The sequence below is a fragment of the Pelophylax lessonae genome (genome assembly GCF_965119305.1).
Source record: "Pelophylax lessonae genome assembly, chromosome: 12".
In the NCBI taxonomy this organism is placed as follows: Eukaryota; Metazoa; Chordata; class Amphibia; order Anura; family Ranidae; genus Pelophylax; species Pelophylax lessonae.
In genome coordinates, this window is record NC_138779.1 from 215,048,372 (window position 1) to 215,074,864 (window position 26,493).

General features: G+C 43.4%; 1 protein-coding gene across 2 annotated transcripts; it reads left to right on the top strand.

The window, feature by feature from the left end:
- Window positions 1-9,638: 9,638 nt before the first annotated feature.
- Window positions 9,639-23,023, top strand: LOC309568037 (chymotrypsin-C-like; the record flags this gene model as incomplete). Of its 2 annotated transcripts, XM_082273616.1 has the most annotated exons (8): window positions 9,639-9,707; window positions 12,339-12,427; window positions 14,322-14,422; window positions 15,303-15,428; window positions 16,997-17,133; window positions 17,931-18,076; window positions 20,046-20,198; window positions 22,905-23,023. In XM_082273616.1, exons 1-8 carry the CDS (start codon window positions 9,668-9,670, stop codon window positions 22,920-22,922), a joined length of 810 nt encoding a protein of 269 aa, XP_082129742.1. In that variant the 5' UTR covers window positions 9,639-9,667. The 2 variants fall into 2 exon arrangements, with proteins under 2 accessions (XP_082129742.1, XP_082129741.1); XM_082273615.1 differs by lacking the exon at window positions 22,905-23,023 and having other exon boundaries at window positions 20,046-20,231.
- Between the last annotated feature and the right edge of the window lie 3,470 nt (window positions 23,024-26,493).

The window sequence follows — 26,493 nt, forward strand, 5'->3', positions numbered from 1 at the left end:
TGCAATCACTGAGCAGCAAATCATATCACCTGGGATGTATTTCAGTTATCTTGCAAATCTGGCCTGTTAGTGGGCCCTGTAGGCCAGGGTTGAGGACCACTGGATTAGAGAGCCGAACAAAGAATGGATCGGCTTTTGGCTGTGGTAACCTGGAAGCAATGACCTGACATTACTTCCGGTTTACTGTATAAAGAACACAAAGAGGGGTGTACCGACCTTGTGCATTACCCAAATGGAGTTTATTAAAATGAAATGAGAAGACATATACTCACAAAAACTGAAATTGTTAAAAGCATATCGATCCATAATGGACCCAAAGCAACTAGGTCATATATATATATATATATGTGTATGTATGTATATATATATATATATATATATATATATATATATGTTTGGAGGTTCTAAGAAATTTTCTAGCAAAAAATACTGATTGTTACCTGCAAACAAAAAGTGCTAGAAAAGACTGGGTCTTGAAGTGATTAAAAACTCTACATGGCCACCTCATTTAGAGTTCTGTGAATGAATGAACTACAAGTGCCATCGGTCACCACGGCCTACAGCTTGTAGTTCTCAATGGACTGAAAGGGCGCTGGTGAGCATGCTCATAGTTTATTGATTCTTCCTGAAATTCAGTAACTGCCTGCCCATATCGGAGGTACAGAGAGACATGCTACTGAGAGTCTGCAAGATCCTGGCATTGCACCCATGATCAGCAATGCTTTACAGGCTCCAGTGTTAAAAAAAAAAAAAAAAAAAAATAATACATTTTATATTTACTTTTTTACCTGGAAAAAAAGATATGCATTTCTTTTTTTTTTTTTTTAAATAAAAGGTGAACTTATCCTTTAACTGACACACTCCTATGAGCTCCTGTACAACTGGTGCCATAATGTTTTTAGTATTTCAGTACACAAGGCTAACTTTTGGTATTGGACGCAGCTGACAAATTATTGGATAGTACAAAATGCATTTTTGGAAAGAAGAATGCAAGCAGCCTTATTTCCTTTCCTTTTTTTTTTTTTTTTGGGGGGGGGGGGGGGGAATGATAAGGAGTCGTGCACCTTTTTTCAGATTTTTTTTTTTCTTTTCTTTGCTATTTGTATCAAAGAACTTTATCAATGATGTGTATGGATTAATGTCGTCCTTCCTTTCTACAGTCTTACTTATCATGAGACCTGACCACACCAACAGCTGTGTCACTTCTCACGTTGTAAGGACACCTTCAGATTGGGTCAGCCTTTTCCATCCTTGGTAAAGCCTCTCCCTGGGCAAATATTGAGTTCCTTCACCATAAGCACTTTTCAATCATCATGGAAAAGCTGAACTGTTTTGTACATTTTTTCTTAAATTTTAATTAAAGAATAAAATATTTTTTTAAAGCGGAAGTTTATTGTGCTTGTAATTTGCCTTCCCATCAGTTCCCTGCTTGGGCATGCTGGTTTGCAGGTAAAGGTCCATAAAGACATGGATGAGCGAGTTTGGGGTGGAGGAACTTGACTGGCCTGCACAGAGTCCTGACTTCAGCCCGATAGATCACCCATGGGATGACTGCAAGCCATGCCTTTTCGTCCAACATCAGTGCCTGACCTCACAAATGCGCTTTTGTAAGAATGGTCAAGCATTCCCATAGACACACTCCTAAACCTTGTGGACAGCCTTCTCGGAAGAGTTGAAGCTGTTATAGCTGCAAAGGGTGGGCCAACACCATACAAGGAAGCAAGGGTCACAGATAAGCTGAAGATCATACAGCAACCATCTGTCACTGCTTTTCCTTTCATAGCATCTGGACCACCCTATAGCAGTGACAGATGGTTGCTCTATGATCTTCAGTTTGTTTGTGACCCTTGTTTCCTTGTATCAACCTGTTAATTATTATACAGGGTTTATATGGCGCCAACAGTTTGCGCAGCGCTTTACAATGTGAGGGAAGACAATACAATTCAAAACAGGAGGAACTAGAGGGCCCTGCTCGTTAGAGCTTACAATCTAGAAGATCCTAACTTTGTTACCAACTCGGCTTGCCGTTGGATTTTCTTCTCTGCTTGACCCCTGATTGTGACATAACTGTGCATGACTCTGACTTGGCTCCTGACTACAGTACCATCTTCACTCTTCTGATCCACTGTGTATGACCCTGGCATTGGCTCCTGTCACCTCTCATTTCACTGACCGTCTGTGTATGACCTTGGCCCGGATCCTGAACGTGACACCACCATTAGTTACTGCACCACGTTTACCTACTGTGGGTATTGGCACTCCCAGGGCCACAGAGCGAGTTTGAGGTGGAAGAACTTGACTGGTCCTGACCTCAACCTGATAGAACACTTTTGGGATGAACTAGAGCGGAGACTGCGAGCCACCCCTTCTCGCGCCTGACCTCGCAAATGCGCTTCTAGAAGAATGGTTAAACATTTCCATAGACACTCCTAAACCTTGTGCACAGCCTTCCCAGAAGAGTTGAAGCTGTTATAGCTGCAAAGGGTGGGCCAACTCAATAACCCTACAGACGAAGACTGGGGATGCCATTTAAGTTCATGTGTGTGTAAAGGCAGGCGTCCCAATACTTTTGGTAGTTGTGTGTGTATTTTTAGCAGGAGTTCCCTGAGATTGGAAAGTTATTTTAAGGTTTCCTCTGTGTTGAAAAGGTTGAGAAAGGGTGCCTTTTTAGTATTTTTTTTTTTTTTATTTTTTTTTTCAAATTCCTCAGAAAAACAAAAGTCTAATATCTATGTATATAAAAGATTATTCAAGAAAAAAAAGACTAAAAAATTAAGTTATCTCTTGGCGTGGGGTAGAATGTACTGAGAACAGAGCCACCTGCTCCACAATACATGAACATTTGTTACTGTGGCCTTGACACCCTCCAAAGTATTTTCCTCGGCCAAGAAAAACACACACAAGCCATAGTAAGATGTTTATTCCAATGTCACCTCTGTGTATACAGCTTCTAATTCTAGATTTGCATTGAGTCATTTGTTGTAAATAAGGACACGGTAGTTACTGATGAAACCTTACCAGCATTATTTTTTTCTTTGAATTACAGTACTTGCCTAACCGGGTTAGGCCTCATTCACACAGGCATGCATTTATAGGACATTTCTAATTGCATGTATTCATCTTAATTTACACCAGAAACTGCGCATTTACTGTGCCTTTTTATTTGCATTTGACGAGCATTTATTATGCACATTTGCGATGCATTTTTCCTAAACTTGCATTTCCTGTGAGATCACTTCCGTCTTCTTTCTTCTTTGGGGTTTTGTGCTTTGCACCACATTTTTGTGCATTTACATGCATTTTGTGCATTTGCAGTGCAGAAAAATGCAGTTTGCTGTACTTTTTTTACTGCACTGCAATAGCATAGTTGCCAACAGTCCCCATTTGCCCGGGACATTCACGAAAAACAGAACGATATCACAGTCTGAGCCTGTCTTGAGCAATATCCCGAAAAATAGTCTTTGTCACAGGGGGTCGCTATGGGGGTGTGGAGCACACCAATGGTGTAGCTGTAGGGATCCCATGTGGTCCCTCTGTCACACAACTTTCAATATGTAGTCTTGTCCCGGCTCAGCTTGTATTTGTTGTGATCGGCTGTGGAGGGGCTGGGTGTCTGCTGTGCCTCATGAAGCTGCAGGACCACCCTCTTCCACTCGGCTTATCGAAAAGAAGGGCAGCGCGGTGGTGAACAGGGAAGAGACACAGCTACAGCTGCGGTGAGTCCTATAGAAAGCTGTCTGCTAACTGTCCTATGCAGCAACTTTTGTGTGCCTGTCCCCCATCATCCTGTCCCAGTGTCTTCCCTCTCAGCAGCTGAAACAGCCCAGCTCTGCTCATAACTCCCCCCCACCCCCTTCACCAACCCTATTTAGCCCTCCTCTTCTCCATCCACCCCAACTCTGCTTACCCCCCAACCCCCAATTCTGCAAAACCCCCCTTTTCTCCATTCCCCCACAACTCTGCTCACCCCTCCAACCCCCAACTCTTCTCCACCCACCCCCAATTTTTGCATCCCTCCCCCGTCTCATCTTTCTGTTGGCAATACCCCACAGATTCTCTATGGGGTTTAGGTCAGGTGAGTTTACTGGCCAATCAAGCACAGTGATACCATGATCATGTGACCAGGTATTGGTAGTTTTGGCAGTGTGGGCGGTGCCAAATCCTCCTGGAAAATGAAATCCGCATCTCTATAAAGCTGACCAGCAGAGGGAAGCATGAAGTGCTCCCTAATTTCCTGCTAGAGGGCTGTGCTGACTTTGGACTTGATAAAACACAGTGGACCAACACCAGCAGATGACACGGCTCCCCAAATCATCACTGACTGTGGAAACTTCACACTGGACCTCATGCAACTTGGATTCTGTGCCTCTCCTCTCTTCCTCCAGACTCTGGGAACTCTGTTTCCAAATAAATGGCAAATTTTTACAGTCCGTTTGGCCAGAAAACTCGCCTGACCTAAATCCCGTATAGAATCTGTGTTGTATTGTCAAGAGGAAGATGATAGACACCAGACCCAACAATTGTAGATGAGCTTAAAGACACTATAAAAGCAACCTGGGCTTCCATAACACCTCAGCAGTGCCACAGGCTGATCGCCTCCATGCCACACCGCATTGATGTAGTAATTCATGCAAAAGAAGCCCCAACCAAGTATTGAGTGCATACTATACTGTACATGGACAGACTTTTCAGTAAGCCAACATTTCTGTATTAAAAATCTTTTTTTTTTTAATTGGTTTTATGTAATATTCAAATTTTCTGCGATACTGAATTTTGGGGTGTCACTAGCTGTAAGCCATAATCATCAAAATTAAAAGAAAGAAGTGCTTGAAATCTATCACCCTTGTGTGTAACGCACCTATATAAAATATGAATTTCACTTTTTGAATTGAGTCACTGAAATAAATTAACTTTTTGATGATATTCTAATTTTATGAGATGCACCTGTATTACCACATTCTCTGCTATTAGTCATCTCTGGCTCTATTTAACCACACCCCCTTAAGCCACGTCCAATATTTAGCGTAATTTATACTACGCCAATTTTTTTTGCACCCGCTAGACCAAGCCTATAAATAAATACCCTGCCCCTAATTAAACTAATAATCCGCCTACAGAAAAAAAAAAGTGTCCCTAAAATTTGTTGCCAACTATGCAATAGTGTGAACTATGCCCATAGGACAACCTGGATTTTGGACTGTCTATGCAGTTGTAATGTGGTCAAAAATGCATCCCTCTGCATCTGGTGTGAATGGGGCCCCAAATGGTAGATAAATGGTAAATTCATGTGACAACACTGAAGAAATGACACTTTGCTACAATGTAAAGTAGTGAGTGTACAGCTTGTATAACAGTGTAAATTTGCTGTCCCCTCAAAATAACTCAACACACAGCCATTAATGTCTAAACCTCTGGCAACCAAAGTGAGTACAAATGGAAATGTCCAAATTGGGCCCAAAGTGTCAATATTTTGTGTGCCTCCATTTTTTTCCAGCACTGTCTTAACCCTCTTGGGCATGGAGTTCACCAGAGCTTCACAGGTTGTCACTGGAGTCCTTTTCCACTCCTCCAGGATGACATCACAGAGCTGGTGGATGTTAGAGACCTTGTGCTCTTCCACCTTCTGTTTGAGGAGACCCCACAGATGCCCAAAAGGGTTTAGGTCTGGAGACATGCTTGGTCAGTCCTTCACCTTTACCCTCAGCTTCTTTAGCAAGGCAGTGGTCATCTTGGAGGTGTTTGGGGTCGTTATGTTGGAATACTGCCCTGGGGCCCAGTCTCCGAAGGGAGGGGATCATGCTCTGCTTCAGTATGTCACAGTACATATTGGCATTCATGGTTCCCTCAATGAACTGAAGCTCCCCAGTCCCGACACACTTGTCCTTGTACTTCTCACCTGGTTGCCGCCACACATACTTGACACCATATGGACCAAATACCATGGTTTCAGTAATCCATGTTCTTAGTCTGCTTGTCAACAAACGGTTTGTGGTCTTTCTTGTGCATCATCTTTCGAAGAGGATTCCTTCTGGAATGACAGCCATGCAGACCAATTTCATGCAGTGTGAGGCGTATGGTCTGAGCACTGACAGGCTGACCCCCCCCCCCCCCCCCCCAACTCCTTCAACCTCTACAGCAATGCTGGCAGCACTCATACGTCTATTTCCCAAAGACAACCTCTGGATCTGAAGCTGAACATGTGCACTCAACTTCTTTGGTCAACCATGGTGAGGCCTGTTCTGAGTGGAAACTGTCCTGTTAAACCGTTGTATGGTCTTGGCCACAGTAATGCAGCTCAGTTTCAGGGTCTTGGCAATCTTCTTAATAGCCTAGGCCATCTTTATGTAGAGCAACAATTCTTTTTTTTTTTTCAAATCCTCAGAGAGTTCTTTGCCATGAGGTGCTATGTTGAACTTCCAGTGACCACCAAATAACACCAAATTTAACACACCTGCTCCCCATTCACACCTGAGACTTTGTAACACTAACAAGTCATATGACACCAGGGAGGGAAAATGGCTAATTGGGCCCAATTTGGACATTATCACTTAGGGGGTGTACTCACTTTTGTTGCCAGAGGTTTAGACATTAATGGCTGTGTGTTGAGTTATTTTGAGGGGACAGCAAATTTACACTGTTATACAAGCTGTACACTCACTACTTTACATTGTAGCAAAGTGTCATTTCTTCAGTGTTGTCACATGAAAAGATAGAATAAAATATTTACAAACATGTAAGGGGTGTACTCACTTTTGTGAGATACTGTATGTGTGTGTATATATATATATATATATATATATATATATATATATATATATACAGTAAAACCTTGGTTTTAGAGTGTTTTGCAAGACAAGCAAAATCTTTTTGTAAATCTTGAGTTGATAAACAAGCGATGTCTTGATATGCAAGTAGCATCAATTCACAACTGAATATAAAAGAGAAGAGAGGAGCCTCTACTGTAAGTGTAGCAATATGGTTACATTTAATGAAGGTCCAACATTTAGCAACTCACATGGTTGATTGTTAAAACAGGCACATCTAAGTATGCCGGCATCCGGGGTAAAGCTGTTCACATAGACCAGGGGTGGGGAACCTACGTCCCGGGGGCCGTATGCGGCCCTCAAAGTCATTTGGTCCGGCCCCCCATGCAGCTGAGTCTGTCTCTCAGCTGATCTGTCAGAATGGAGCCAATGCTTCCTGTATAGTTCCGGCTCCGTTCTGACAGTCTGAGTGAGTCACAGGCGGAGTGATATCAAATGCACTCCGCCTGTGACCAATACAGGAGACATCGCCTCTTCCTCCAGCGCGGCACCGCTGCTAGCCAGCATTTCCCGCCAGCAGCACACACAGCAGTACCAGCCAGAACCAGCAGTACCAGCCAGAGCCAGCAGTACTTGCAGCAGTATAAGCCAGAGCCAGCAGTACTTGCAGCAGTATAAGCCAGAGCCAGCAGTACCCACAGCAGTATAAGCCAGAGCCAACAGTACCCACAGCAGTACCAGCCAGAGCCAGCAGTACCCCCAGCAGTACCAGCCAGAGCCAGTAGTACCCACAGCAGTACCAACCAGAGTCAGCAGTACCCACAACAGTACCAGCCAGCAGTACCTACAGCACAGTACCAGCCAGCAGTACCCACAGCAGTACCAGCCTGAGCCAGCAGTACCAGCCAGCAGTACTAGCCAGCCGTACCAGGCACAGTACCCACAGCACAGTACCAGCCAGCAGTACCAGCCTGAGCCAGCAGTACCCAAGGCAGTATCTACAGCACAGTACCAGCCTGAATCAGCAATACCCACAGCAGTACCAGCCTGAGCCAGCAGTACCCGCCATCAGTACCCACAGCACAGTACAAGCCAGCAGTACCAGCCTGAGCCAGCAGTACCCACAGCAGTACCAGCCAGCTGTACCCACCAGCAGTACCAGCCAGCTATACCCACCAGCATTACCCGCCAGCAGTTCTTTTCAAAACTTACCACCACAAAGTCGACTGCGCTCCAGACTGACCGACGCAAACCTGGAAAAAGAGTTGCGAGTAGCAACATCATCAATACCAGCTAACATCACACACCTCACCAAAGAGAAGCAGTTGCAGCCATCACATTAGGGGTGAGTTAATTAAATGTTTGACCAAATATAACAGGCACATTTTTAAGTTGATAATTTTGTACGGCCCTCGAATGATTTCATAAATACCCAAATGGCCCTTGGCAGAAAAAAGGTTCCCCACCCCTGACATAGAACATCCTCCTCACCGCCCTCGACATTATCCCTTCCACGAGTGCTTCAAGCCTCGCTTTCAGATCGCTCTACTGCAGGGTAGTCTTCCCTTTCACGACTGCAAACTTACGGCGGTGAGGAGGATGGTCCATGTGGCCAGCTTTACCCTGGATGCCTGCATTGTTAGATGTGCATCAACCATGTGAGTTGCTAACTGTTGAACCATAATTAGATGTAACCATATTGCTGCACTTCGAGTCGCCTCTCTTCTCTTTTATACACTGTAGCGCCTACCCGATTTTGCTTCCAATCCCCTTGTGGAGGAGCCATTTGTGGATGGACCTTTTATGGTTACACAACCTATCACATTTCTATAATCTTTTTATATGGACTATAAACTGAAGCATTTATGAATAAATGATTGTGAAATGAATCATTTGAGTTTCCATTATTTCTTATGGGGAAATTCGCTTTGATATACGAGTGCTTTGGATTGCATGTTTCCGGAAAGAATTATGCTTGAAATCCAAGGTTTTAATATATACAGTATATATATATATATATATATATATATATATATATATATATATACTGTATAGTATATAAAATGTGGATGGCATTTTAGGGTTTATGAAAGTCATCCTATAATAAATACTGGTATAACTGCTGAAGATAAAATAATTGGTTTATGAAAATAAAATACAACAGTTCATACATTTAAAATAGTAATGATAAAAAAAGTAAACATTTTTTTAAAAATACTAATAAATGGATCACTTAGTTTTACAGAGCCAGCTGATAGGGAACAATGTAATAACCAACCACTAGACGGGATGAGAGGGAGATATTTGGACTTGGATACAATATTATGATGTGGGGCTTCAATTTTAAATTCACGCATTCCCTTCCTCACTCTATACCAGGGATCTCCAAACTACGGCCCTCTAGCTGTTGCCGAACTACACGTCCCATGAGGCATTGTAAAACTCTGACATTCACAGACATGACTAAGCATGATGGGAATTGTAGTTTCTGAACAACTGGAGGGCCGTAGTTTGGAGACTCCTGCTATATACAAACTGAAAGAAAAATTTTAGCTGGAACTCCAATTTACAATTCTCTATCAAATAAAATGTAACCTTCAGCATCAACTATTGAGAAGCCTTTTGTGTAAATGGGCCCTCTGGTTCACCTCAGTTGTACTATAGATAGGGGTGTCGGCTCCTGTGAATATCTCAGAATTCATGCACCTGCTTTAACTTATTAGCTTTATAATCTTATCTTTTCAATGAATAATGGCCCCTAGGCTGTATCCTGGCCAGAAATCTGGACTGTTCCTTTGGCTGCCATTATCGTACCTGCGTGGTAGGTAGTCCAAAAAATTAGCCAGTTTGTGTATATATAAGGCGTTAGACATGATCGAGTCATTCTACAGGTCACAATCACAATGTTCAAGTTCGTGGTGCTCGCAATCTGCCTTGGCTACGGTAAGCTAAAGAGTTGTCTTTGTGTTTCTTTGGGAAATCTTTTGTATAACACGTCCCTACTAGTTGCTAATAAAGTAAGACACATTTGAATTTCGATCCTAAGGAATAGGTTTAGCTAGGCAGAACCTGTCAATTTTGGCTATGGGATTACCAATTGGCTAGTTTTGACAGTGGGTTTACCAATTGGCTAAGACTTGATTGTGGGATTGCCAGTTGTCCAAATTTTGATGTTGGGATTACCAACTGGCTAAACCTTGACAATGGAATTACCAATTGACCAAAGCTTGGCAGTGGGATTACCAATTGAGTAAGTCTCGATGGTGGGATTACCAATTGGTTAAATCTTGGCAGTGGGATTACCAATTGGCTAAATCTTGATGGTAGGATAACCAATTGACTAAATCTTGGTGATGGGATTACCAATTGGCTAAATCTTGATGGTGGGATAACCTATTGGCTAAATCTTGGTGATGGGATTACCAATTGGATAAATCTTTGTGGTGGGATTACCAATTGGCTAAATCTTGGTGGCGGGATTACCAAATGGCTAAATCTTGGCAGTGGGAGTACTAATTGACTTAATCTTGATGGTGGAATAACCATTTGGCTAAATCTTGGTGATGGGATTACCAATTGGCTAAATCTTGATGGTAGGATAACCAATTGACTAAATCTTGGTGATGGGATTACCAATTGGATAAATCTTTGTGGTGGGATTACCAATTGGCTAAATCTTGGTGGCGGGATTACCAACTGGCTAAATCTTGGCAGTGGGATTACCAATTGGCTAAGTCTTGGCAGTGGGAGTACTAATTGACTAAATCTTGATTGTGGGATCACCAATTAGCTACATTTTGGTGATAGGTTCACCAATAGATGGGTCATCTTAAATCCGCTATGCTTTTATAATTCTGGTCATATTGACAATCTGCTTCAGCTGATGACCTTTAAAAACAAGTATTTGGTTTTTCATCAACTGCCACCACACTGGGCTTCGGTTAATAAAATAACGCAAAAAGAGCCATGATGTGAAAAAGTCCACAGCAGCCAGAAATGCGAGAAGCTTGGTCACCTGTATATACAATATACTACAGTATTAAAGCAGAGCTAAACTGTATCTGAGTACCACAAGCTGAAAATGCTATTTAATTCATTTTTAATATTCAGTGCAAACTCCCCCATCCGTCCATGTCTCCTTGCTTTATTTTGTTGAGAAAACAAGTTGGCTCTGTCCCGCGAAACAACGTAACTGTGCTTCGTTTCGCGATACTGCTAGTGGGGGGCACGCACACACGCCGCTTGGCTAGGGGGGGGTCAATCAGAGGGTCCGGTGGCTGGAATTGCCGCGGGGAACCGGGGTCGCTCCCCGTGGAGACAGATCGGCAGTCTGCCATTGTAAACACGGCAGACCGCTGTTCTGTTAGTTATGAGCACAGTGATCCTGTGTTCCTCTTATTTAGGAACACAGGTCTCTGTGTTCATGCAGCAAGCCCATCCCCCCCCACAGTTGGAAAGCACCACCTAGGGACACATTTAACTCTTTGATCGCCCCTGGGGTTAACCCCTTCCCTGCCAGTGTCATTAGTAAAGTAACAGTGCATATTTTGAGCACTGATTACTGTATTAATGTCACTGGTACCCCCAAAAGTGTAAAAAATGTCAGTTAGGTGTCCGATCTGTCCAACGCAATGTCGCAGTCCCGCAAAAAAAAATGTTTCCCCTAGTTTGTAGACATGATAACTTTTGCGCAAACCATCGATATATGCTTATTGTGGTTTTTTTAACCAAAAATATGTAGAAGAATACAAATTGGCCTAAAATGTAAAAAAAAATTCAATTTTTAAATTTTGTTTATTGGCAATGTTATATAGCAGAAAGTAAAAAATATTCGGTTTTTTTTTTTTTCAGAATTGTCACTCTTTTTTTGTTTATAGCGCAAAAAATAAAAATCGTAGACTTGATCAAATACCACCAAAAGAAAGCTATATTTGTGGGAAAAAAAGGACATACATTTTATTTGGGTACAGCGTCGCACGACCGCGCAATTGTCAGTTAAAGTAATACAGTGCCGTATCGCAAAAAATGGCCTGGTCATTAAGGGGGGAAAACCTTCCTGGGCTGAAGAGGTTAAAAGTCAGCAGCTACAGTATTTGTAGCTACTGACTTTTAATTTTTTTCAATCAAGGCTGAACTCCGCTTTAAATCCACCACTCAAAAGGAAGCACTCCTATGATGAGTGTTTACAGCTTGCAACATCAAAGAGGGGATTCTGTAGTCCACCGAGAAAGCTGGGAACAATGAAACTGCTAACAATCAAGCATAGGAAGTTATCAGCTCACAGGATTTCTGGCAGGACCAACACTAACACTTCCGGTCAAAAAGTGGTTAAACTCACTTAGTGCCTTATCTGCATTAAATTAGCCACAGAATGTGTGTAATTAATATGCATTTGGTTTTAAAGGGATGAGGTGGCAACCCAATAGCAGCATGAGGGTTAAAAATAGTTCATGTTGCTAGAGTTGTTTAATTTAGGAAGAAATCATACACTTACGGAAATTCTTTTTGGTTATTTTTTGAATTTAAAAAAGTGAATAAAGGAATTGGTAAATGATATTTTGTTTTTCCTTGTAGCCTACAGCTGTGGCAGGCCAGCTGTACCCCCCAGCGTTGCCAGGGTAGTCAATGGTGAAGATGTAAGACCACACAGTTGGCCATGGCAGGTATGCTCAATGAAGTACATTTCAATAAGCTACAAATTAACTTTCAGCTAAGTTCTGTCATGAAACATATCCTTTTTAACTCTTTGCTAAACTCCTTAGCCTTTTGTGTAAGGCCGTGGAAGATAGACCTTTAGAGAAAATGGGAGGAGCTCAGACGAAAACATTTTTCAGATGCTTATAAAAAAGTTAAATGCAGCAATTTCTGAATTAACTGAGAGAGACAGGGAGATACATTTCAACTTAATTGGACATATTGTTCTAGGAATTTAAATATTGTTTTGTGCAAGTCACTTAAGACTGATAAATACAGATAGCTGATTGGCCATTGCACTTTAAGTGTAAAGTATGCATACAAAAATGATAACTAAATATGGCCGATCCTCTTACATGCATATCTAAATATCAGATCGGAGAATAGTTCACGGATAAATGATTGGACACATTGGAAATTTTTAGTTTGTTTAGAGCCAGGTAAGAACAATGTATGGAAATGTCTACCATCAACTGTACAGTGAAATGATGATGTGCAGGGAGATTAGGAAAATATTGCAAGAGATTTAATATCTTATTACTGATGAATGCCAATGATGATAACAACAGCTAACTACTTTCTAGTACCCCAGATTATTCTTTTAAAAAAACAGGACCATGGATGTTTGATCAGTGCAATTTTTTTTTGTGTGCAGTTTTGTGTGTGTGTATACATTAAATCATTTGTACATGTTTTGAAATTTTCCTATAGTATAACCACGCAAGAAAGTGTGCCAGTATGACCTTTGACTTTCTACTGTTCCCCTGATGTCCTTTTAAGGGGCTGTAATGGGGTCATAAGTCACCCCCAAAAATTTCAATACCAGCATGTTCCTGAAAAGATTACATTTTCTTTTGTTTATATATGGGTGGATTTCACTCACTCATTCTCCCAACTTTTTCGATGATTTAGCATTGTATGTTATTTTCTCTCAATACTACATTTTGCCATGTCTCCCTCCTAGATGCTGGATTGTCAAACAGTGTCTTAACAGACATTGTATCATTTTGCGCACATGCGAGAGTTTGATATTCCAAATAAAGAATTTATAAAAAAAAGTACACTTTTAAAAGATCTCTATTGTATAACCAGGCACATCAAGTAGGTTTGCTACTTGTTTCCCTGATGTCCTTTAAGGGACTGTAATAGGGTGAACAGTCACCCTAAGTTACAATTTTCCCCTGTTGTATCAAAAAGCTGTTTGCAGAGCCAGTGCTCTCTGCACACACAGTTCTACCAAAGAAAGCACCTATGGCGTTCTCTTAGATTCCCATGCTCCACAGGCTAATTAATAATTTACTTAAATCGAGCAACACTTAAAGGGCCATGCTCTGGTTCAGCAAAAGCCTTGATATTCTGTAAAAAAAAAAAAAACCCAGGCACAAAAAGCAAGTTTGCCAGTATAACCTTTTGACTTTTTACTGTTCCCCTGATGTCCTTTAAGGGGCTGTAATGGGGTCAACAGTCACCCTAAGTTCCAATTTTCTCCTGTTGTGTCACAAAGCTGTTTGCAGACACAGTGCTCTCTGCACACACAGTTCTACCAAAGAAAGCACCTATGGCATTCTTTTAAATACCCATGCTCCACAGGCTAATTCACAATTTGCTTTCATGGCTTAACACTTAAAGGGCCATGCTCTGGTTCAGCAAAAGCAATTCTGTAAAAAGAAAAAAAAATTGAGGGGACTTCACTGCTGTGAAAAATAACACAGAGCATTATCGACATACATTCCTGAAATTGCCTAAAAAAAAAAGTCCTACCGAATATTCCATCATCTCGAATCATCTTTGCATATCAGTACCAGTATGACCTGTAAGATGCTTCATAATTTTAATTAATTCAATCTTCCTTGTCTCTGTTAGATCTCCCTGCAGTACCAGGGATCCAGTGGAGCCTGGGGACACACCTGTGGAGGCACCCTGATCTCTGAAAACTGGGTCCTGACCGCTGCCCACTGTATCAGGTGACTTTCAGATGCTGAAATTTAAATATTGTTCCCAAAAACTCATGTAAACCCTTTTTTTTTATTTTTACATGTGACACATTTCCTTTTAACTGGTTTTCTTTATTAGAAAAAACAACAATTAATATAGAGCTGCTATGCAAGGTAAAATTGCTTCCTCGCTTCCTTGTGTCAGTGGCAATTAGGCGACCCATGCACTGGTTGGCTCACTGCTTTTGAAAAACACTGCGCTCATTTTATTTTAATGGCATGTCATGGAATAAACAAAAAAATCCGGGAGACTGCACTCCAAATAAAGTCCAAGTTTGTTGTATAAAAAGCAATATAATACGGCAACCAAGCATTGTGGGGCATGAGAAAAACTCCAGACATTTCGCACTGTTCTAGCTCTTAATTACGACTCTACTAATTAAGCTCAAGAGCAGTGTGAAACGCGTTGACTTTTTCTCATTCCCCACCGTGCTCGGTTGCTGTATCATGTTACTTTTTCTACAACAATAAATATGGACTTATTTGGACTGCAGCCACCCAGATTTATGCTTATTCACAGTGTTCAGAGTGACGAGGTAGACTTGCACCCAGGCGAGAGGTGTGGGGGATCAAGATAGCAAGCCAACATGGAGCAGCATCATATTGTTTACGGCATGTCATGGGAAGGGCAGCTATCGGCAAACTCAAATGCCAGTGAATGCAGGTTATTAAGGAGAGCGTTATTTTATGTTTATTGTTGTCCATGTAACACCTCAGTCTAGGGAAACTTTGGACACAGAATTATACCAAGATATAAAAGTTTAAACAGGGAATGTCCTAGGTTGGGTGACCTGCACAGCACAGATTCACCTCCAAAGCACTTATCCAGTTTCACTTGTGTTTTGTCCAGCTCCTCAAGGACATACAGGGTTTATCTGGGCAAACACAGCCTGCAGACTGCAGATGAAGAAGGTTCTGTTGCCATTTCCACTGAGAAGATCATTGTCCATGAAAAATGGAGCTCTTTTTTAATCCGGTGAGTATGACATGACTTTGGAATACACGATCTGTGGTTGCATTTACATTTTTCTTCCCTGGTGTAAGTTAAGACTAGATGTTAATGTTCCTGGTCTTCAGTCCCAGCTAATCCTGTGGCCCTTAACACTAACCATCCCTATAGTCCTAATATTAACCTTCCATCTAACCCCAACACTAACCTTCATGTAACCCTTACACTATATCCCTTCCTTTAATCCAAACACCAATCTTCCTACTAACCCTTGCATGAATTCTTTCCACCTTTCTGTAACTCTAGTTCTAACCCTCCCTGTAACCCTAAGGCTGATGTAAGACTGGTGACTTTGCAGCTAGCGACACATCAAGCTGGAGAATCTTCCCCTTACCTTTGGTAGTCGTACTTATACTGGCCCAAAAAGGCTGCAGAGTCTAGATTGCCACCCTCAGGGCAGGGAGGGAGTGACATATCAATGGCCCCTCTAGTGAGACCTATTCTATGGAGACTGGCAGGAAGTTTCTTAGTGATCCTGAGGTTAGCAATTTGTTACCCGCAACAGGTTTACGGCCTTAACACTAATCTTCCCATTAACACTAACACTAAGCCTACCTGTAACCCTATAAACTAAATCTCCCTGTAATAACCCCACTGTAATCCAAACACTATTTGCAACATCGGGACTGCGCAACTCAGTGTACAGTGCAGATTTTAGACTGACATTGATGTCACCCAACACTATTGGTGCTTTTCCACTGCATGGAACTGAACGATTCTGCTCGCTTTTGTGCTTTTCCACTGCTGGTACCACATGGTACGGTGTAGGAACGGTTCGGTTCGGTACGGTACGGCGGCGCTTTTCCACTGCATGGAACTGAAAGGTACCGCTCTCAAAAACAGTACCACCTCGATTGTTGTTCCAAGAGGTACCATACCCGGTACCATATCCCACAATCCTTTGCATGCAGTCACTACTAGCCACTGATTGGTCAGAGAATTGTTGTTATCCCACCCGCTTAACTTTAGTACTACTTTAGTGGAAAAGCAAACCATACCGGGACCGTACCGTACCGAACCGTTCCAACACCGTACCATGCGGTACCAGCAGTGGAAAAGCAAACCGGGCCAAGCAGGGCCGAGTAGAGCCGAGCCGGTACTTGCAGTGGAAAAGTGCCATAAAACAGTACCCCCTCGATTGTGGTTCCAAGAGGTACCATACTGGTACCATATCCCACAATCCTTTGCATGCAGTCACTACTAGCCACTGATTGGTCAGAGAATCGTTGTTATCCCACCCACTTAACTTTAGTACTACTTTAGTGGAAAAGCAAACCATACAGTACCGAACCGTTCCAACACTGTACCATGCGGTACCAGCAGTGGAAAAGCAAACCGGGCCAAGCAGGGCCGAGTAGAGCCGAGCCGGTACTTGCAGTGGGAAATGGCCATATGTCCAGTAAGGATATGTCGCAGAGAGAGGGAATCTGGGCAGAAAATTGTGCATGTATCTAAAAAGCATATGCCAGGGGAGACCCCATTTACTGCTTTAAGCCTGCAATACCCATGTGACTGATGTATGTGTGTTCTTTCAGCAATGACATCGCTCTGATCAAGCTGTCCGAGCCCGCCCCAGTCAGCGAGAGCATTCAGCCCGCCTGCCTGCCCCCTACTGGTTCCCTCTTGGCACATGATTCAAACAGCTTTGTGACTGGATGGGGTCGTCTGTACAGTAAGCAATGTCTTTACCTTTAAATAGGAATTTAAATTCTTAGTGATGGTTCTGGTATTTAAAGTGAACGTGTCAGCCATTAAAAGTCCTTCCTAGGAGCAGGAAGCACAGAATGTCTGAAGCACTATGAATTTGTTAATGCGTATCCCTCCCTCCCTCCCTCCCTCTGTTTCCTTCCTTCCATTTCCATTCAATTCTTTTACTGCTTTCCTCCATGTCCTTTATATTCTTTCCTTCCTTTCTTCCATTTCCCTTCCCTTCCTCTCCTTCCTTCCTTTCCCTTCTCTCCCCTCCTTCCTTCCTTCTATTCTATTTCTATTATTTTCTTCTTTCCCTCCATTTCCCCTCTATTCTTTCTTTCCTTCTTTTCCTATCTTCCTTCCATCTTCTTTCTATTCTTTCCTTCCTTTCTTAAAGTTTCTTTCCATTACCTATTCTTTCCTTCCCTCCATGTCCTCTATATTTATTCTTTCTTTCCTTTCTCCTATTTCCTTTCTCTTCGTTTGCTTCCTCCCCCCTTCTTTACGGTTTCAATAATTCCTTGTTTCAGGATAGTTTTTGTCTTTACCACTGGACTGCAGAATTTTATCTCTTCCCCACTTTTAGAATAATTGGGGTGCAGTTAGGCTTTAATTTTCACGTTCCACAGAGATGGCTTTGTCGGCCTTACCCCCCCCCCCCTATATTCAGTAGCTCCTCTTGGATTGATAGATTGAATTTTGGTTGATCATACAGCTGTCAGTAGCTCTCCCCCCAGCTTAAGATGATTACATATCATTGTGTGCTTTGTGTTTCAGCTGGCGGACCCATCGCTGATAACCTGCAACAGGCTCTCCTCCCAGTGGTGGATCACACTACCTGCTCCAAGTCTGACTGGTGGGGCTCTCAGGTCAAGGACACCATGGTCTGCGCTGGCGGTGATGGCATTGTCTCTGCATGCAATGTAAGTCATGGTCTTCCTTAGTGCTTAGTTCAATATAGGTCACCAAATTTGAGATTCATACTATTTCTGATCGATTAGGGTGAGCCAATAGTGTGGCACAACATCCTACTGAATCATACTAATGTAGCACTACTCCCTTGGGAGCTGCTGGTTACGGGTTACCCTGGGTTACCCTTAGCAACAACATGACAGTTCAGCATTTTCAAAGTGTTTTGGCTCAGTCAGGAAGCAGTCTAGGAGCTTTGGTTTTTGTGTTTTATTGAGAACTTGGATAGGAGAAGGGAATGAGTGAGATACTCCAACTTGAATCAACTATGCACAAATTGCTGGGACGACTAGATATTGCTGAGTGCGGCAAGGCTGCTGCTTCACCTTGTCACTAGCAGTGAAGAAGTAGTTATTGAACTGTATAAGATAAGCTATACTGTACTGCAGAACACTCTTCAGGGCCCTTTCTGGCACCCCCTTTGTTCCTATTCTTCAGGGTTCTCTACACAGCACCCCCTTTACTGTAACTCTCTGAGAAAGGCAGACGGCTGATGTAAACAAAGCCGCCTGTCATTCTCCCTGGTGTAACAGCAGCTATGTAGGATCGTATGTCTCTGTGGTTACATAAAAAGCCACGCCCCTTTACAGTTAGAAGCGCGCCCCTAGGGACACACTTAACCCCTTGATCTTTAATAAAGTTAACCCCCTTCCCTGCCAGTGTAGTTTTTACAGTAACAGTGCATGTGTATAGCACTGATTACTGTAGTAATGTCACTGGTACCCCCAAAAGTGTCAAAAATGTCAGTCAAGGGTCCGATCTGTCCGCCGCAATGTCGCAGTCCCTCAAAAAAAATCGCAGATCGCCGCCATTACTAGTTGAAAAAAAAACAATAAAAATGACATAAATCTTTCCCGTAGTTTGTAGACGCAATGAAATTTTGCACAAACCAATCAAAATACGTTTATTGCGGTTTTTTTTTTTACCAAAAATATGTAGCAGAAAACAAATTGGCCTAAAATGTTAAAAAAATTTGATTTTTAAATTTTTTTGAGGGGGAATTTCATATAAAAAAATGTGAAAATATTGTTATTTTTTCAAAATTGACGCTCTTTTTTTGTATATAGCGCAAAAAGTAAAAATTGCACAGGTGATCAAATACCACCAAAAGAAAGCTCTGTTTGTGGGGAAAAAAGGACGTCAATTTCATTTGGGTACGGCGTGTCACGACTGCGCAATTGTCTGTTAAATTCACGCAGTGCCGAATCGCAAAATAGGCCCTGGTCTTTCAGCAGCCAAATCCTCCGGGGCTTAAAGTGGAGTTTCACCCTTAAAAGACACTTTGCCCCATCTGCTTGCTCTGTGTCACCTGAAAAATAAATGGATAATCACGATTTTTTTTTCTTTACTTACCTTGTTTTAGAAGAAAATATACTCACCTTACTTCCACTTCCTCCCTCTGGGGCCGCGGCCCGCGCCGTCACTTCCTGCTTGCATTGATTCCTGGGAGCTGAGCGTCATCGCTCCCAGGAGTCAATGCGCCTGCACCGGCCCCCGCACGTCATGTCCGGTGCAGTCGCATCATTCCCTGCTAAACAGCTTCTGGGCATGCCCAGAAGCTGTGCAGGAATGACGTGCCTGCACTGGACATGACAAGCTGGCTGGTGTAGGGCATTCTGGGATGAAGAGGACACAGAAGAGGATGCCGAAGAGGACGCGCTGGCTTCAGCTGCCCACACCTGAGATGGCAGCGCTGGACAAGACATTTTCAAGGTAAGTATTTCTTCTAAAAGGTAAGTGCGACCTGGGACAGTTCAGAGGCTGTCCATTGTGGAATGCATTAGCCCTGACTGTATTTTAGTGAAAAAAACTTTCCGAGGGTGGAACTCCGCTTTAAGTGGTTAAAATAATTTAGATGTCTTTTTAAACCCAACATTGTTACTTCTAAATCACCGTATCTAATGATTGCATTGTACTCTGCAGGGTGATTCCGGTGGACCCCTGAACGTTCAGGCCGCCGATGGATCCTTCGAAGTGCACGGCGTTGTCAGCTTCGGCTCCGGCCTCAGCTGCAACTACAAGAAGAAGCCAACCGTCTTCACCAGAGTCTCCGCCTACATCGACTGGATCAATGATGTAAGCCCGACTGACAACAGTCAGCTCAAATGATTGCTTACCTGTGCTGCTGCTGCTTCTTCCACTACTTGCATGAAAAAAGAGAAAAGATGTATTATTCACTCAAAGGCTGCATTCATTGGTGCATTTTATATCTGTCACAAAACAATACCATAAGGCAGGGATAAGCAAACTGTGGCCCTCCAGCTGTTACAAAACTACAAGTCCCATCATGCCTCTGCCTCTGGATGTCATGCTTGTGGCTGTCAGAGTCTTGCTATGCCTCATGGGACTTGTAGTTCTGCAACATCTGGAAGGCCACAGTTTGCGTATCCCTGCCATAAGGTCTTGTTCTCTAATAATGGGTCATACACACAAATCTATGACAGTGCAGTGAGAAGGAAGCCTTGTTTCTCCATTCCGTTTAGATGTCTTGAGAAATATAAACGTTGTTAAGCTATAAAGATCACAAAAGAACATCCTCAGCATTCCTTAAAGATGTTCTTCAGTCCCCCCAAAGAAACTAGAAGCAGCTACAAATACTGTATCGCTGGTCTTCTGTTCCCCAGCACCACCATAGTAACCATGGGGGGCCGGCTGTAACTACTTGCAGCTTCATAGCTGTGCCCTGTGAATGATCCTGCAGCCTCCTGTGACCTTTGCATGTCCCAAGAGCCTGCGGGTCAGAGATTGGGGTGGTTGAGTTGAACTTCTGCTTGGAGGAGGAATTGGGAGCGGGTACCTGTCAAAACCGGGTACCCACTCGCCAAAAAAGTGTCCAAAATTTGAAGAGCAGGGGGGTAGGAGGCAGAAAAGTCGACCTTCCCTTTAGGGGTGAAGTTATGCTTTAAATTGGTTCTAAAGGCTCAAGGTTTTTTACCTTAATGCACTCTGGGGCCAGTCCTACCCCCAGCCCCCTTATACTTACCTGAGCCCCATCTTAATCCAGTGATGTGCATGAGAGCAGTGGCTAGCTTGGGTCTGTCTCTCTCTCTTCATTGGCTCACACAGCAGCAGGAGCCATTGGCTCTAAAGCCATTGGTTCTAAAGGCTCAAGGTTTTTTCCTTAATGCATTCTGGGTGCAGCCCTCCCCCCAGCCCCCCCCCCCCCCCTTATGCTTACCTAAACCCTATCTTAATCCAGCGATGTGCATGAGAGCAGTGGCTCTCTTGGGTCGCTCTCTCTCCTCATTGGCTCACATAGCAGCAGGAGTCATTGGCTCTAAAGCCATTGGTTCTAAAGGCTCAAGGTTTTTTTTCCTTAATGCATTCTGGGTGCAGCCCTCCCCCAGCCCCCCCCCCCTTATACTTACCTGAGCCCTATCTTAATCCAGCGATGTGCATGAGAGCAGTGGCTCTCTTGGGTCGCTCTCTCTCCTCATTGGCTCACACAGCAGCAGGAGTCATTGGCTCTAAAGCCATTGGTTCTAAAGGCTCAAGGTTTTTTCCTTAATGCATTCTGGGTGCAGCCCTCCCCTTAGCCCCCCCCCTTCTACATACCTAAACCCTATCTTAATCCAGCGATGTGCATGAGAGCAGTGGCTGTCTTGGGTCGCTCTCTCTCTTCATTGGCTCACACAGCAGCAGGAGTCATTGGCTCTAAAGCCATTGGTTCTAAAGGCTCAAGGTTTTTTTCCCCTTAATGCATTCTGGGTACAGCCCTCCCCCAGCCCCCCCCCCTTATACTTACCTAAACCCTATATTAATCCAGTGATGTGCATGAGAGCAGTGGCTCGCTAGGGTCTCTCTCTCTCTCCCCTCATAGGCTCACACAGCAGCAGGAGCCATTGGCTCTAAAGCCATTGGTTCTAAAGGCTCAAGGTTTTTTTCCTTAATGCATTCTGGGGGCAGCCCCCCCCTTTATACTTACCTAAACCCGCCCCCCCCCCCTTTATACTTACCTAAACCCTATCTTAATCCAGCAATGTGCATGAGAGCAGTGATTCTCTCGGGTCTCTCTCCTCATTGGCTCACACAGTAGCAGGAGCCATTGGCTCTAAAGCCATTGGTTCTAAAGCGTCAAGGTTTTTTCCTTAATGCATTCTGGGTGCAGCCCTCCCCCAGCCCCCCACCCCCCCCTTCATACTTAACCTAAACCCTATCTTAATCCAGCGACGTGCATGAGAGCAGTGGCTCTCTTGGGTCTTTTTCTCTCATTGGCTCACACAGCAGCAGGAGTCATTGGCTTCTACTGCTTTCAATCACAGGCAGTGAGCCAATGAGGAAAGATTAGGGGGTGGCCGAATTATGCGTGGATGGACACACAGAGCGTGGCTTTGGAGTGAGCCTGCTTGAGTGCCTTCATAGCAAGAGGCTTACCATTAGGGGGGGGGGGGCACTCAGCAGTGGGGGAGGAGCCAGGACCATCGGCGGGGAACCCAAAATGAAGAGGATCGGGGCGGCTCTGTGCAAAACCATTACACAGAGCAGGTGAGTATAACATGTTTGTTTTTTTTGTTTTTTAAGTCTTTTTTCACACAGGCAGCTGGGTGGCGTCATCACCGCCCCTTTCCCCCCACCGCCAACTTAAAGTGTAAAATGCAGCTGAAGGAGGCTGCAATGCTTTGTGTCACATGCCAAGTTGACAGGTGGAGGAAGGAGCATTTAAATAGATAAAAAACTTTGGATTACATACACTGTATAGGTGCAATATAATATGTTTTTTATATATTCAAATATAGTTTTTTTTATATATTTATATATTTTACATATTCTCCTTTCTTGCAGAAAATCGCCAACAACTAAAAGACTTCTTCCATGGCAAGACTGTAGCATTCTCCATCTGCTGTTTTATTATCTAGACCAGTCTTCGAGTTTATGAATTAATAAAGATGAATGAGCAAACACATCTGCCTTGTCGCTGAATCATTTTCTCGGTTGATTTTGCTTCTATTGGTTCAGTTGTGTTGCAAACTGCCCTATCCTGTAGAGGTGCAGCAATCCAAAGCAGCCAATCAGATCTCATTGTACTGGGTTCAGATCATAGACAGATCATCTCCGATTGGCTGCTGTGGTTACTGGTACGTTTCGGCGCTCAGGTGAACTAGCGTGCCCATCGATGCGGGCATATCGCTCATTACCTGCCCGCTGTGAGCGGCCGGAGTATCGTCATCGATATGATCAATCATAGCAATCGCATGATTACAATATAAGCAAAACTATTCTGAATGGCTTCTATTCATAACAGCTTGCTTACTGTTGGGATGCTGTGATTGGCTCACAGCTATCACATGGTACCTGGAATGAGAGCTGTTCATGACAGTTAAAAGTATTGCTTATAACAGTGATCATCACTGTTATAAGCAATACTCTGAATGGCTTCTATTCATAACAGCTTGCTTACTGTTATGATGCTGTGATTGGCCCACAGCTATCACATGGTACCTGGAATGAGAGCTGTTCATGACAGTTAAAAGTATTGCTTATAACAGTGATCATCACTGTTATAAGCAATACTCTGAATGGCTTCTATTCATAACAGCTTGCTTACTGTTATGATGCTGTGATTGGCCCGCAGCTATCACATGGTACCTGGAATGAGAGCTGTTCATGACAGTTAGAAGTATTGCTTTTAAAAGTATTGTTTATAACAGTGAGCATCACTGTTATAAGCAATACTCTGAATGGCTTCTATTCATAACAGCTTGCTTACTGTTATGATGCTGTGATTGGCCCACAGCTATCACATGGTTCCTGGAATGATAGCTGTCCATGACAGTTAAAAGTATTGCTTATAACAGTGATCATCGCTGTTATAAGCAATACACTGAATGGCTTCCATTCATAACAGCTTGCTAACTGGTGTGATGCTGTGATTGGCCCACAGCTATCACATGGTACCTGGAATGAGAGCTGTTCATGACAGTTAGAAGTATTGCTTTTAAAAGTATTGTTTATAACAGTGAGCATCACTGTTGTAAGCAATACTCTGAATGGCTTCTATTCATAACAGTTTGCTTACTGTTATTACGCTGTGATTGGCCCACAGCTATCACATGGTACCTGGAATGAGAGCTGTTCATGACAGTTAAAAGTATTGCTTATAACAGTAATCATCACTGTTGTAAGCAATATTCTGAATGGCTTCTATTCATAACAGCTTGCTTACTGTTATTACGCTGTGATTGGCCCACAGCTATCACATGGTACCTGGAATGAGAGCTGTTCATGACAGTTAAAAGTGTTGCTTATAACAGTGATCATCACTGTTATAAGCAATACTCTGAATGACTTCTATTCATAACAGCTTGCTTACTGTTAAAAGTATTGCTTTTAAAAGTATTGCTTATAACAGTGAACATCACTGTTATAAGCAATAATAGTGTAAAAAAGAAAAATCCCAAATCAGCCCCCCTTCCCCAGAGTAGTACAATGTCACTAGGGTGACAATGAACTACTCTAATGACAGTATGTAAAAAAACTAAAAAAAAAAACTAAAAATAAATTGAATTAAAAAATTGTATTAATTTTTATTTTTTAATACTGTCACCAGTCAGTATCCATGATCACCACCACACCAGTCATATGAAGACACTGTACTGCACTGGTGACAGCATGTTAAAAAAAATGTGAAAAGAAAACAAATTTTATAAAAATTTCTTCATTTAAAATTATTATTTTTTTTTTAACTTCATAAAACTCGCAAAGTGTCTTACTAAATAGCTTAGGCTGTCTACTTTCCAAAAAGGGGTCATTTGGGTGGTATTTGTACTGTCCTGACATTTTAGGACTAGGGTTGAGCGAACACCTAGATGTCCGTGTTCGACGGGTTCGGCCGAACTTTAAAAAAAAGTCCGGGTCCGTGTCCCGGACTTTTACCGAACTTTTCCCGGACACCGAACCCCATTGAAGTCAATGGGGACCCGAACTTTAAGGCACTAAAATGGCTCTAAAACACCAAAGGAAAGGGCTAGAGTGCTGCAAATGGCAGCAAAACGTAATTAAGAGCATGGCAAGTGCTCTGCAAACAAATGTGGATAGGGAAATAACTTAAAACAACAAAAAAAAAACAGAAAAATAAAACAATGTTCTTCTTCATCTCTGAAGGACGAGGCCCATATGGAGTAGGAGGGAGGTTGAGGTGGTGGTGGATGTGGCGGTGACATAGGCGTGCGCACAGGGTGTGCTGGGTGTGCCTGGGCACACCCTAATCACCTAGGGCACATAGCATTGCCAGTGAGGAGATGGGAAAGATCTCCCTGGGACCTGCTCTGCTCTATTTCTCCTTGCCTACAGGTACATGGCCCCGATACATTACTCTCCCTGCTGGCAAACACATGCATGTGTATTTCAACTTTGGGGTGCACACCTTAATGCAATAGGCTGCGCACACCTATGGGCGGTGTAGGTGGAAGCGGCGGTGGAGGAGGACCAGGGCCGGATTAACAGCATCATGGGCTTGGTGCTGAGGATTTTGAAGGGCCTTAAGGGCCGTGCCTTGCCATGCACCCAGAGGAGGAAGGGTGCAGCCATGCATGCCTAATTCAACATGGGATGCTGTCTCTGAAGCCCATAAACACATCCATGCATCGCCAACTGTCCCTCCTTGTCCGGCCTTCACGCTGTGTGGGGAGGTTCTGAGGGTGCTGCCTGGGGAAGCGAGCATAGAAGCCAGACTTCTGTGTTTACAAGTGACAGAAGAGCGGTAACAGTGAATATGGCCAACCCGGGGCCTATATAAAAGGTAGGGGCCTGGAGCTGCAGCTCCAATAGCCCCTACATTAATCTGGCCCTGAGGAGGAGGACGAGGTAGCCAACACTGCTTCTTTTCAAAAATTTTAAATGAGGGTACACCCCAAAAGAGTGAGAAAGAGCAAAAATGGAACAATGGGTGGGTAAGGTCGGTATCCATTGCTATTCTGCATAAGGTACGGAAAAGTCCCGTGGGATCCATGCCTGGTTCATTTTAATGAACGTGAGCTTGTCCACATTGTCTCTGGACAGGCGGCTGCGCTTGTCTGTTATAACGCCCCCAGCCGTGCTAAATACCCGTTCAGATAATACACTGGCTGCAGGGCACGCCAGCACCTCCAAGGCGTAAAGGGCAAGCTCAAGCCATGTGCCCAATTTGGAGACCCAGAAGTTGAAGGGGGCAGACCCGTCATTCACTACATGTAGGCGTGTGCACACATACTGCTCCACCATGTTGGTAAAATGCTGCCTCCTGCTAAGACGTTCCATCTGAGCTGCTGGTGCTGCTGTTTGTTGTGGCGTGCTGACAAAGCTTTTCCACATTTCGGCCATGCTAACCCTGCCTTCTGAGGTGCTGGCGGTGCCCTGGTTGCGTTGGCGACCTCCTCCTCCTCCTCCTCTGCCT